This window comes from Setaria italica, chromosome I, assembly GCF_000263155.2.
Source record: "Setaria italica strain Yugu1 chromosome I, Setaria_italica_v2.0, whole genome shotgun sequence".
NCBI lineage: Eukaryota > Viridiplantae > Streptophyta > Magnoliopsida > Poales > Poaceae > Setaria > Setaria italica.
In genome coordinates, this window is record NC_028450.1 from 37639683 (window position 1) to 37653554 (window position 13872).

At 48.4% G+C, this 13872-nt stretch overlaps 1 protein-coding gene, 1 long non-coding RNA gene and 1 pseudogene across 3 annotated transcripts in view; 2 read left to right on the plus strand and 1 right to left on the minus strand.

Moving 5' to 3' along the window:
- Positions 1-1157: 1157 nt before the first annotated feature.
- LOC101763575 lies at positions 1158-6135 on the plus strand (annotated as a pseudogene).
- Positions 6136-8141: 2006 nt separating this feature from the next.
- The window catches only part of LOC101760867 (chaperone protein dnaJ 16), a 9499-nt gene continuing 3768 nt past the window's right edge, over positions 8142-13872 (plus strand). Inside the window, exons 1-5 of one of the 2 annotated variants that reach the window (XM_004953839.4) lie at positions 8142-8587; positions 8951-9074; positions 9149-9231; positions 9313-9424; positions 9512-9616. In XM_004953839.4, coding sequence (XP_004953896.1) covers positions 8427-8587; positions 8951-9074; positions 9149-9231; positions 9313-9424; positions 9512-9616 — 585 coding nt within the window. In that variant the 5' untranslated portion in view covers positions 8142-8426. The remainder of the gene's footprint in view (positions 8588-8950; positions 9075-9148; positions 9232-9312; positions 9425-9511; positions 9617-13872) is intronic. The other variant, XM_004953838.4, reaches the window with a different exon arrangement.
- LOC105913667 lies at positions 12555-13605 on the minus strand. Its single transcript, XR_001163179.2, has 2 exons — positions 13140-13605; positions 12555-12906 (listed from the first exon to the last, which is right to left on the minus strand). It is a non-coding gene; the product is annotated as an uncharacterized LOC105913667 (long non-coding RNA).

Consider the following 13872-nt stretch of genomic DNA (forward strand, 5'->3'; position numbering starts at 1 on the left):
TTTCCATCTTAACTTAATAGCCATTTGATTGTGCTATGATAGCAATGGCACGCAAGGGCAATCACAGTGTATTTGGACGGAGTGGTCCAATTAGATGAGGTCCATATCGAATAGGTTTTAGCTATGGGATCTACGTAATGCTTAAAGTTTTGATGGGACCTATGTCAGTGGGGAGAGAGAAGAGAGGAATTGATACTTTATTCATAAGGCAGCCCATAAGCATCTGGGTCGGTGAACCTATGGACTGCTATATAGACCACTTGCATAATGTATTTAGACTGCTCATAGAAATTTTTATTCACTATGGACTGCTTTTGAGCAACATTATGGTCGCCCGATGAAGTTAAATTTTTAACGGCACCGAAGAAATGTATTAAATTTTGATAACGAGGAATGAATTAAAGTCTAGAGGTTTCTCGTAATTTTTACCCTCTCCCTTTCTCCCCTTCACCTCCCGTGCGTCGCCCTCTCTATCGTGGCATTCTGGAAACCTGGCGTGGCCCTTTATTGGTTTAGCCGGTGTTTTCTTGTTATAGCAAGCACTTGTCCCTGTCAGATTACAGGTTTTCTGGTTGGCGCTGTGTTCCTGCCAGAGAGAAGAAATTTGGTGATTTACTTCGTGCACACAACAAGCTACTCAGAGGAACACTTACATTGTTGATCAAACATGCACATTTAGTATTCACTTCATTGGTACATGTCAGGAATTAATCTAAATTTTGAAGGCGTACGTGTTTATATCAAAATTAAAAAGTCAAGGGCTGAACTGCACCATAAATGGAAGTCGAAATAGCTTCATAATAACTCTTTTTTAATTATTACAGTGAGCTCAGAAGCATGTGTGTTTAGCTACAATAAAATTAAAGTTGAGTTTTCATTGGACATGCATGTGAAAGGCTATGTGAATAAGATATAATCCATTGAAAAGAATACTTTGTATGAAATTGTCATGGGTCATCAGGAAACGGAGGGAGTAGTAGATATGGTGTGGTACGGCAGGCTGCTACAACCACGACACTATTTTCATATGTAGTTTACGGCTATTTGAGTAGCTCGTCAAATGAACCAGTACTTGATTCTAACCTGCAAGGAACTTGAAGATTTTTATTGTGTGTTGACGCCCTTGCAGTTGCAGAATTAAGGTATGTTAAGGCGATTAGTTTTTCTTGTTCTTTGCAGATTAGATTGGATCGAGAGGTTTCCTCAGGGGGGAAGGGAGTTTATTTTTTACTCAGTGTGCGATGATAGGGAGCTGCGAGAGAAGATGCTAGAGCTAGCTGCAGAAGGGGAATAGTCCGGGATTTATGGAGGTGTGCGTTCAGGAAGTTTCTGGGAAACCGGCCCTTTGATCAAAACAAGGAAGGGAGCGAACGGACGATGTTTGTTGTTGACGTGGCCCTATGTACGCCTGATTTTGGCCAGATCCCAGGGTCAGGTTTCGTCATTTAAAGATTCCCCGAATCCGCGCTCCTTTTGGCAGCGACGACTGGCCGATCGGCGCCACCCTTCGCCAGTTCTTTGTCGGTCCCTTCGCCGGCAACGAGTATCGATCAGGTGCACTCGCCCCTTCAATTCCCTTCCTGCTGTGCGAAACTGAGCACACCAAACCCTAACGTGAGCTATCTGTATTCGGATCTGAACCAAGTTTATACATGTATCATGCATTCGTGCCCACTAACTTCTTTTTTTGGCGAAAATTATCGTGGTCCTGGTGCGGATTTGCTGCGTCGTCTAACCTGCGTTGCTTTTGTGTGCTGCGTGTGTGATTTGGTAGGTCTCTCTAGTCCGTTGGTGATGGGGAGCACGGGGTTCTCGTGGGCACTGCCGGACCACCCTAAGCTCCCCAAGGGGAAGCCGGTGGCCGTCGTCGTGCTGGACGGATGGGGTGAGGCCAACCCGGACGAGTACAACTGCATCCATGTCGCACAGACTCCTGTCATCGCTCAAGAATGTATGCACTCTTTCCTTTGTACCTGTGTCGATCTGCTTCATCTTGGATTGCACAGTCACATTCTGTGATTGCAGACATGCATATTCTTGTGTGAAACTTTATGTTGCATATCATGGCTTTGAATGTTGCTCAGACAGCAGTTGGCTAATATTGGTCAAATTAATCTTGCACCTGGAACCTTTGGTCCACGAATTTGCAGTGCTCCAGTTGAGCAGGATGAAGCATATTAGTGATTATTTATATTTTTCACCGTATTGCTGTCAATACAGATGTGTAGTGGCATTCATAATCTGGATTGATTCTGCAGATGAAGAAGTTGACAAGCTTTATCCATGCCAATACCATGGCATCTGGGGCTCTGGGCTCAGTAGTAACTGCCGCAAATTATGCACTATAGTTTCACATAGTGGAACTGTCTGTAGATGGCTATGCACTGTGGTTACTGATCCTTAAGAAAGTATGTCCTTGATTGCTCATTGTCTCTGATACTTAGTGTTAACAATAAATAAATTTTGTGTTGCATGAATCCTGTGCTTGTTTCTTTAGAGAACTCTTAGATGAAAGATTGTTCTGTCTATGTAATTTGATTGCAACTATAAAATCTTCATGCTTTAAGTTACCGCTTTTGTGCAATATTAGGGTGCTCCAGAGAAGTGGAGACTAGTGAAGGCTCATGGAACGGCAGTGGGTCTTCCATCAGATGATGACATGGGCAACAGTGAAGTTGGCCACAATGCTCTTGGTGCTGGTCGCATTTTTGCCCAAGGGTATGTTGTTAGATTTTGTTTTTTTTGGATATATGGTTTCTGATGTAATTAATGCACTGTGTCCTTTGATATTGCATTGGGACATGAATGCCCACAGCTGTATTTTTTGCTCATACAGGCTAAACCGCTACATGTGATCTGCCAACAGATAATCTGATGTCCATAAGATTCAAAATATGTGTAGAGTTTTATGCCTTTGACCAGGATAGAGCCCATAAGAATCTAGTTTCATTGATATATTAGCCAATTTTATTGATTTTACTCGAGCAATTGCCAACTAGGATATGTCTCTTGCATATGCTGGTTTGTGCTTTCTTTCTCTGGTGCTCTGTACTTTGCTCAACATTCGTATTCAAGAGAAATCTCGAAATTGAAATTATTTTGCTATTTGTCTTTGTTATATGCTTATATTAAATATAACCATTAGTCTTTCACAGTCACACTATATGTTCTCTGACCTTAAATGCTGCATTCTTTCTGTCTATAGTGCTAAGCTTGTCGATCAAGCTCTTGCCTCTGGAAAAATTTATGAAGGAGATGGATTCAACTACATCAAAGAATCTTTTGAAAATTGTACTCTTCACCTTATTGGGTTGTTGAGTGATGGTGGTGTCCACTCCCGTCTTGACCAACTGCAGGTTTGCTAAGCTTTCTTTGGTTTATCTTCAGTTACGCAACATATTGATTAGCCTTTGGGTGCTATCTTGCCACAAGACTTACTCCTTCTTTGCTACATTCAGTTACTTCTGAAAGGTGCTAGTGAGAGGGAGCAAAAAGAATTCGTGTGCACATTCTTACTGATGGGCGTGATGTTTTGGAGGCAGTAGTGTTGGTTTTGTAGAGATCCTAGAGAATGATCTTTTGCAGCTTCGAGAGAAGGGTGTTGATGCACGGATTGCATCTGGTGGTGGAAGGATGTATGTTACAATGGACCGCTATGAGGTAAACACTATTCCTCGCATTCAACCATCAATGTTTATGTCTAGCACTTTGGCTTACAGTTCTTTTTTATTTAATACTTTCCAGAATGACTGGGATGTGGTTAAACGTGGGTGGGATGCTCAGGTGCTTGGAGAAGCACCCTACAAGTTCAAAAGCGCACTTGAAGCAGTTAAAACACTGAGAGCAGAGCCCAATGCTAATGATCCATATTTGCCCCCATTTGTGATAGTTGATGACAGTGGCAATGCAATTGGGCCTGTATTAGACGGTGATGCAGTTGTCACAATCAACTTCCGGGCTGATCGCATGGTTATGCTTGCAAAAGCACTAGAGTATGCAGATTTTGACAAATTTGACCATGTTCGTGTCCCAAAAAATCGGTATGCTGGGATGCTTCAATATGATGGTGAGTTAAAGCTTCCTAGCCGTTACCTTGTTTCTCCACCAGAGATAGAGAGAACCTCTGGTGAATACTTGGTGAAGAATGGCATCCGTACCTTTGCTTGCAGGCAAGTAATACCTCTTTGTTAATCTTCACTAAACTATTACCTGTTTGATGTCAAATCACTTGGGTTTTCAGAGTCATCTTGGAACTAGAAACACTTTGTTAATGCCTTGGGCAACATGGCTCAATTCATTTTGACCTACCATATATCAAGTGTACTTGGTAAAATCTTGTACATACCTATCAGGGTCACTTATCTGCTGGAAAGATAATGCTGCTAATTATCTTTGCTGCCTTGTGCTGCATTTTTATCCCAATCTTCCCAGTTTCTTCTTGTAAAGTTCGATGCTCAATCTTGGACCAATCTTTAAAAGCATGCTAAGGCAATTATTCTAAATAAATGGAGGCATCATATGCAGTAAACTTTATGTGTGTGGTCACGCAGAGTTCTTGGAGCAGATTACTTGTATGTTTATTGCTGGTTTGACATTTATAGAGACAGTTTTTCCAAGGTGTAATCTTCTAGCTACAGAGTAGGTTCACATTCTTTAAACTAAAATCTTAGTTTGCTGTCCAGTTTGACTGATAAAATGGTTGCATGTTCTATGCCTGATTTGTTAATGCTAATGTTGTGTATTAGAGCTGCTGCATCATATTACTTTGGGACTGATTGAGTTTCGTATTTCCCTTGTGCTTACGACAGCATGTTCTGCATCTTGATATTTTTTACTAATATGGTAACATTGATTCGTATGTAACAGTGAGACTGTGAAGTTCGGTCATGTCACATTTTTCTGGAACGGCAACCGCTCAGGATACTTTGATGAAACTAAGGAAGAGTATGTAGAAATTCCTAGTGACAGTGGTATTACATTCAATGTTGCACCCAAGATGAAGGCGCTTGAAATTGCTGAGAAAGCTAGGGACACTATCCTTAGTGGAAGACCAGGTAAACGATTCTGAAATTTGTAATTGGTGAGTCTTTAAATTTGCCCATTGCTTAGCGTATTGTTATTGCAGGTACGTGTCAACCTGCCAAATGGTGACATGGTGGGTCACACTGGTGATATTGAGGCCACTGTTGTTGCTTGCAAGGCTGCTGATGAAGCTGTTAAGGCGAGAACGATCAACAAATTCTACTTGCATCATTATTGCTGTCTACATTATCTGCACGTGTGTGAAAGATTAGATGGTTGGGGAGAAAAACCTGGTTTTGTTTCCATCACACAGTTCACCTTATTTACACATTTTGTGCCTTTACCTAGTATAATCACTGCACCTCCCTTGTGAACAGATTATTTTGGATGCTGTGGAGCAAGTTGGCGGCATTTACCTTGTCACTGCTGATCATGGAAATGCGGAGGATATGGTGAAAAGGAACAAATCTGGCAAGCCGCTGCTTGACAAGAGTGGTGGTATCCAAATTCTCACCTCGCATACCCTTCAGCCGGTGAGTTCAGTGCCATTGGACCCTAGGCCCTTGATAGACACCCTGAAAAAGCCCATGTAACGATGTGAGGTACATGTTGATTGCCTGGATTTTAATGCCTCTGTAAAACTTGCAGGTCCCAGTTGCCATTGGAGGCCCTGGTCTGCACCCTGGAGTGAAATTCCGGACTGACATTCAGACCCCTGGGCTTGCCAATGTCGCTGCCACCGTGACGAACCTTCATGGTTTTGAGGCCCCTGCTGACTACGAGCCAACCCTCATTGAAGTGACCGACAACTAAATACTAGCCATTCGCAATGTCCAATTTTGTTGCTATAGTTCTTGAGAATGGATTGGTGATTGATGTCATCCAATAATTTTGGTTAGCTAGCATGATGCTTAAACTCACGGAACATTGAGAAAAAAAATGCATTTGACTCACAGTTACGTGCTTTATTTATATTTGTTGCCTGAGCTTGCTTTTCACGGTCTGGTAGCCATTTTTACTCAGATATATGTGAGGCAGCAAAACTTTGCACATGCAGTGTTTGAAGCTTCTGTGTAAAACATTGCTCGAGGTAGTATCTGTTGATTGTGACAAGTTCATTTGAGTGCTTTTCATTTGGCTTCAGTCTAGTAATGCATTAGTCATATTTACGTGTAATGAGTTGGAGACCGTTCGGTCAATCTTTTCAATTGATTAAAAAGTTTTCTATATATGGCGATGCTCGGGCATCTTGCTAGTACAATTGGCATGGTAAGTCAGGACAGTTGTAGTTTGATAAATCGAGGAACTCATATGGTTAACTTAATTTATTCTTGTGTTATTACCAACATGAAAATGAGGTGAGCGTCTAATTCTAACGCAATACTGGAGTAGTCTGGAATATGTTAATTTAGTCACTATGCACCCTACCTTGAATCCATCGCACTACCATTTTTTGCACTCTTTTGTTGTTCTGTAATGGCATTAGATGCCCTTGTACTTTTGCTGAATTTGTCACGGTACTATACTACCTCCGTCCTAAATTGCACAGTTCATAGGTTCATAGATGCTTGTTTGTACTTTACATCTACGAACCTAGAAAAGCCAAAACGACCTGGTGCATACAAATATCTATGAGCTTAGAAAAATCAAAATGAACGGAGGAAGTACTAAGGGTTTACGCTAGGGAACAGACTGCTCCTAGTAGCATGTGAGCTCATTTCAGTTTCAATCAGGAGACAAATGGAGATAACTTAATGCTGACCGGGACAATGTGGCCCGGGGAAGAACACCAATTGATATTTGTGGATTTTTGCGATGTGTTCTTCAGATTTCAGCAGAGCTTGCAGACATGTATTTTCATCCAGGATGATTTTTTAGTGCATCATCCAGAATCATTTTATTCTCTCAAATACTCACCTGCCAGTTTCCAAGTGCATGCATTATCCCGTGGCCTCCACATCCACATGGAAGATTAGCTGACTATACCGGAGCCTGAAATCCGATGGAGTTGAACTCGTCTCCTGCTGGCTCCTGCCATTGCCAACCACCACTGTGCTGTGCAAGCTCATTGGAGTTGGAGTGTTTGTTTTATCCCATTTGCCTGGATGGGATGGGAGATGCTGAGCTGAGATGCAACCTGCCGAGCTGTGGACCACACTGATGGTCAATCATTCACAATGGATTGTGATCTGTTGTTCAGCCCATTTTGGTTGTAAACTTGTAACCCGACAATTCTACAGGCAAGCAGTGGGCCCTTGAATCCTCTATGCAGCTAGGCAGTACCTGCTGTATGTTTATCGGATTTCTCTTTGATGCATTATGCTTACAACTTGTCGTTCTGAACTTTGCATTTGTATTGCATTTCTGGGAACACCTGTTTGGCTGCCAAGAAATCTGAACACCAACTTGTCCTTCTCTGAGAGTTAATTGTTAACCACCCTTTCGAAGACATCTTTGCTTGTAACGTTGAGCATGGTATCAGTGAAAGAGAACCAGAGTGTGCAGTTCAAATCCAGCTGCTTCAGAAATCTAAGCATTGGCACACTTTGGCAGATGCTCATCAATGTGTTTGATTGTAAACACATTAACACTTTTCGGTGGAAAGGACAAGTAAAGATAGTTTTTCTTTGGGTAAGAAAAATGATTGTTCAGTGATTAGTACTGCTTTGCTGCAGTCCTGACTCCTGAGCTGAATTAGTTGAAGTTATTCCCGCAAAAAAGAAAAGAAAAAAAGAGAGGAAAAGTTGAAGTTAATCCTGCCAATTCTGGAAAAAGGTAGTCAAAATATATTAAGATTCAGTCTAACCAGTTTGAGGAGTGTTCTTCGATCAAGTGCACAGGTGCATCAGGCATCAGTGAAGCCTTTTCCTCACACTTCCTTAGACTGACGTGTGGCCCAGACCACCTTGGCCCTTCCTGTCAGCAAACAACCACCCACTCATTTGACTAGGACTAGTAGTTTAACGGTAACCTCTAGGGCGGCAAAGACGCCGACGCCGACGCGGTAACCGGCACTGCTCGAGCCGAGCACCGCACCTTCACTCTCCCCGACCCACTGTTCGTGGGCCCCACATGTCGGCTCGTAATTTAATTCGTCCGTCTCTCTCTCACGGTCTCGCGTCTCCCTCCCTCGTGTCCCCCACCCATTTCGTCGGCCTCTTCTCCCCCCGCCTCGCCACCCCCCGAATTAGCAGAAGCCACGAATCCGCCGCGCCTTGAGGTCGGTCGCCGGCGTCCCCGAGGGCGAATCGCTCCGGGGTTGACGGGGAGCTCAGCCCCACCGCCGCCCGGCTGCGGCGGGCGGGCGTGACCGGAGCTCCTCGCCGCCGCTGATAAGATCCGAAGGGTTCCTAGTTTTTCTTGGGGGCGGGGGGAGACCGGTCCCGTTGGGTGGTCGGGCGAGTATGGCGGGACCCAAGTTCGGGTCGTTCAAGGGAGAAAAGGGGGACTCGGCCGCGGCTGCCGGCGCGGCGGCGCAGCGGAGGGACCCGTACGAGGTGCTCGGGGTGGGGCGTAATGCTACTGAGCAGGAGATCAAGAGCGCCTTCCGTCGCATGGCACTCAAGTAAGTAATGACTGTAATGCTCTTGGATTTGGACACCTCGGGTGCTGTTATATATCGTGCTCATAGGGAACGATTGTATTCAATTTTTTTGTAAATTATTTTGCAACTTATCTTCTTCCGACTATGCGTAGCTGTATAATGCTTGCTAATGTTGAATAATTTCCCCTCCCTTTGCAACCACAGAAAGAGCAATATTAGGGAGCTTCTGAGTAATTAAATTTGAACAACAGACAAGGCTTTGTCCCTGCCTATGTGTAGATTATTGGTAGCGTAGGCTCTTTTAGCTATCCTGTATACTGGTAAATGGATAGAGGGGACAATGCGTCTGATTTTAGTATTTTTCTGGTAAAAATTTCTCTGCAGGTACCATCCAGATAAGAATGCAGACGACCCTGTAGCCTCAGAGAAGTTCCAAGAAGCTACATTCTCTTACAACATCCTGTCAGATCCAGATAAGAGGCGCCAGTATGATTCATCTGGATTTGAGGTGATTGATGGCATGATCGAGGAGCTTGAGCTGATTGTTTCTTGTGCAACTCTAATGCTTTTGTTACCGTTCAGGCCATTGAAGCGGATGGTCAGGAACTTGAGCTGGACCTATCAAGTCTCAATACTGTAAATACAGTGTTCGCGGCTTTGTTTAGGTAGCTTCTCGATGATATATCTGCTATTATGCTTTACTTGATATTATTTGCCTTGTTCTGTGATTTAATATCTTTATGCAGTAAACTAGGTGTTCCAATAAAGACCACTGTCTCAGCAACAGTTTTGGAGGAGGCATTGAATGGGTCAGTAGAGATTTCTCAGCTTCAGCTGGGCAAATCTGTATGTAGGAAGGTTGGCAACTACTTCCCATTGTTCTTTCTCCATGCACTTTTTTTTTGACCAGTGAGTAATGTTTCAAATTTCTGCGCATGCTGGCAGGTAGAAAAGCAGACAGCTCACTTCTATTCTGTGGACATAACAGACAAAGAAGCCAAAATGGGCTTAGTGTGTAGAGTTCATTCAACTGCTAAAAGTAAATTTAAGGTTCGTCACGAATTTACTATTCGTCCTACTATAAGGTAATAGATAGATTATGGGCTAACCCTAGAGGGTAGCTATGTAGATGTCTTACATGGGCCTATTGGGCCCTAATACACATAGTACACCAACACTCCCCCGCAGTCTGAACTACCGACGCAGCGGAGTTGCAGACTGGACATGAAAAGAAAGGCACACACACAAGCCCCCCCAAGACGCAACTAGCCACAGGTGATGTTGAGGCTGGAGCGAAACTCGGTGAAGGCGGGTGACGAGAGGCCCTTGGTGAAGATGTCAGCAAACTGAGAGGTGGTCGGGACGTGGAGGACCCGAACATCGCCGATGGCGACCCGATCCCGGACGAAGTGAAGGTCAATCTCCACATGCTTGGTCCGCTGGTGCTGAACAGGGTTGGTGGAGAGGTACACCGCACTGACGTTGTCGCAGTAGACAAGAGTGCTCCGGGAAGAAGGAGTGTGGAGCTCGACAAGGAGCTGCCGAAGCCAGGATGCCTCAGCCACGCCGTTAGCGACAGCGCGGTACTCCGCCTCGGCACTGGAGCGGGAGACCACCGGCTGACGCTTGGACGACCAGGACACCAGGTTGCCGCCCAAAAAGACGGCGTAGCCGGAGGTAGAGCGCCTAGTGTCCGGACACCCGGCCCAGTCAGCGTCGGTGTAGACAACAAGCTCAGTGGAGGGAGACCGGTGAAGAAGGAGGCCGTAGTCCACAGTGCCCCGGAGGTAACGGAGTAAGCGCTTCAGAGCAGTGAGATGGGGCTCTCGGGGATCATGCATGTGAAGGCAAATCTGCTGAACTGCATAAGTGATATCTGGCCTGGTGAAGGTGAGGTACTGAAGGGCCCCAGCCAGACTCCGGTATGCAGTAGCATCTGTCACAGGAGTGCCGGCGGCCTCTGACAACTTGGCCTGAGTATCAACTGGAGTGGAGCAGGGCTTGCAGTCAGTCATCCCAGCTCGCTCCAGGATATCAAGAGTATACTGCCGCTGGTGAAGAAAGAGGCCGGCCTGACGAGGCTCAACAGTGACCCCAAGAAAATGATGGAGCACACCCAGATCCTTCATAGCGAACTCCTGCTGAAGCGAGGTGATGATCCGCCGTAGGAGGGACGGACTGGAGGCAGTGAGGACAATGTCATCAACATAGAGCAGTAGATAAGCAGTCTCAGCTCCATGGTGATAAATGAACAGCGAAGTATCGGACTTGGCCTCCACAAAGCCCAGCGTCAGGAGGTAGGCAGCAAACCTCGAATACCAAGCTCGAGGGGCCTGCTTGAGGCCATAAAGTGACTTGTTGAGCCGGCAAACCATATCAGGCCGAGAAGAGTCAACAAACCCCGCTGGCTGGCTGCAGTAAACAGTCTCAGTCAGAGTGCCGTGCAGGAAGGCGTTCTTGACGTCAAGCTGATGCACGGGCCAGGAGCGGGAGAGAGCCAGTGAGAGAACAGTCCGGACAGTAGCTGGCTTGACCACCGGACTGAACGTCTCGTCGTAGTCGACACCAGGGCGCTGAGTGAAACCCCGGAGAACCCAGCGAGCCTTGTACCGCTCAAGAGTACCATCAGCCCGCCGCTTGTGAGTCCAGATCCACTTGCCGGTGACGACGTTGGAGCCAGGCGGACGGGGCACCAGATCCCAAGTCTGGTTGGCGAGGAGCGCCGCGTACTCCTCTTCCATCGCGCGGCGCCAGTGAGGATCCGACAGGGCGCCGCGGACGGAGGAGGGTACAGGAGAAACCTGCGGCGCGCCGGGCATCGCTGAAAGAGCCCGGGGCTGCAGGGTACCAGCCGCAAGTCGCGTCACCATAGGGTGAACGTGACTCGGGTGTCGGTGTAGGAGAGGCGGATGGTACACCGTCGGCGCGACACGGGCAGTCGGGGCCGGTGGAGGTGGTGTAGGCGTCGCCGGCGGAGAAGAGTCCACCGGCGATGATTGAGGTGGCGACGGCGGTGGCGGGGCCGGCTGCAGGTCCAGTGGAGCCGGCCGCGCCCGGCGCTGGTAGACGCGGACGGGCTGCGCAAACCGGACAGCAGGTGCTGCGGGCGGTGCCACCGGTCCCGCGCAGGGCGAAGGGGAAGAAGCAGCACCAGAGGCCGGCACCGTCGAACCCGTGCTGGGCGCAGGGTCAGGGACAGTACCGGTGGACGTCGAGCCCGAGGAGAACCACGGTGGAGCAGTACCTGCAGGACAGAACGGTAGCGGTGGCTGGTCCACCGGGTCAGTGGGAAACAGGGAGGAGAGATCAGGGTCGGAGGTGGAAGAAGGTGGGGTGGTGGTGGAGTAAGGGAAGACGGACTCGTCAAACACCACGTGGCGAGAGATGAGGACCCGCCGAGAAGAGAGGTCAAAGCAACGGTACCCCTTGTGATCCGGGGAGTACCCGAGGAAGACACACTGAGTCGAACGGGGAGCCAGCTTATGAGGAGCGGTGGCTGCGGTGTTAGGATAACACGCACACCCGAAGACCCGAAGGTGATCGTAACGGGGGGAGGTACCGAAGAGAGCGTGGTGTGGAGTGGGAGCGGGGCAGGCAACAGAAGGTAGGCGGTTAAGGAGATAGGTGGAGGTGTGAAGACTCTCAGCCCAAAAAGGGGCAGGGAGAGAAGACTGGAACAGAAGAGAGCGCATGGTGTCGTTCGTGGTACGAATCATGCGTTCAGCCTTACCGTTCTGGGAGGAGGTATAGGGACACGACATGCGTAAGTGCACGCCGTGAGAGAGGAAGAAGGCACGTGAGGTGGTGTTATCAAACTCGCGGCCGTTGTCACACTGGACGGCCTTGATGGTGAGACCGAACTGAGTGGACACCCAAGCGAAGAAGTGGAGAAGTGTGGGAAAAGTATCAGACTTGGCACGCAAGGGAAAAGTCCAAGAATAATGAGAGAAATCATCAACCACAATAAGATAGTACTTGTAGCCAGAAATGCTTAGAACAGGAGATGTCCATAGATCGCAATGTACAAGGTCGAATACATGGGTCGCATGTGAAGAAGAGGTAGGAAAAGGAAGTCGAACATGACGGCCCAGTTGGCACGCCTGACACAGGTGCTCATCAGGAGCCCGAGTACGTGGTATATCGGAATTATGACTAAGCTGTGTCAGGACAGCACGGCCAGGATGACCAAGACGCCGGTGCCATGTAGTGGAAGAAGCTGTGGTAGCAAAAGCGGCTGAAGAAGCGGAGGGCGAAGCGGAAGAAGTGGACGCAGGAAATCGGAGGGAGTAAAGGGGCCCGGTGCTGTCACAGCGGAGAAGAGGTCGCCGGGTAGCCACATCCTTCACAGTAAGACCAGAAGAGTCAAATTCAACAGAACAGGAATTGTCAGTGGTAAAACGGCGAATAGAAAGAAGGTTGTGAACCATGGAGGGAGCAACAAGAACATCAGAAACTCGAAAAGAACCGGGAGTGTGAGCAGTACCCACGGAGGTGACAGGAAGACAAGAACCATTTGCGACCATGATGGACGAGGGGTGGGAGGAAGAAGGAGGGTGAACGGAAGTGAGTATACCAGGGTCGGGTGTAGTATGGAAAGTGGCACCCGAGTCTGCGATCCAGTCCTGACCGACTGGAGGAGTCAGGGCCATGGTGCCGAAGGAGCGTGCCAAGGCAGTCGGGTCCCATCCGACAGGCCCAGGCGAGGCCCCGGGAGGAGGAGCCCACGGCGACGCAAACTGAGGAGGAGCCCACGGCGACGCGAACTGAGCAGCTGGGACAGCGCCAGCGAGCATGGCGGCCGGTGGACGAGGCTCGCCGGTGGCCTGGAAAGGCCACATAGAGATGCGCCCTGACCATGGGTGGGTAAAGGACGGCCAGGGAGAACCCCGTGGAGGCGTCGGTGTGCCCGCCGGTGTGCCCCCACCGCGCCCCCCACCACGTCCCCCACCACGGCGACGGCGGCCGCCACGGCCCCCCCCACCCCCGCTCGGCCCAGGAGGGGGGGGACCAAGAAGGGACGACGGTGGCGAAGCGGAGGGTCGTGGCGGTGGAGTCACAGCAAGCGCGGTCGAGGAAGACGCGGACCCCGGCGCAGGAAGGGACCCGGGCTGGATGCCCTGAGTAAGCTCCTCCATGACAAGATCATCCCGGACCTGGAGGAAGGTGGGGAAAGGTCGCTGCCGGGTGATCCAGGTGCGGAGGTGGGTGAATCGGTCACTGAGGCCATAAAAAACGTTGATAACCAAGATCCGGTCCTTCACGATCCTACACTAATTCCCGAGGGAGTCCGCCTTGGTCTTCATCTT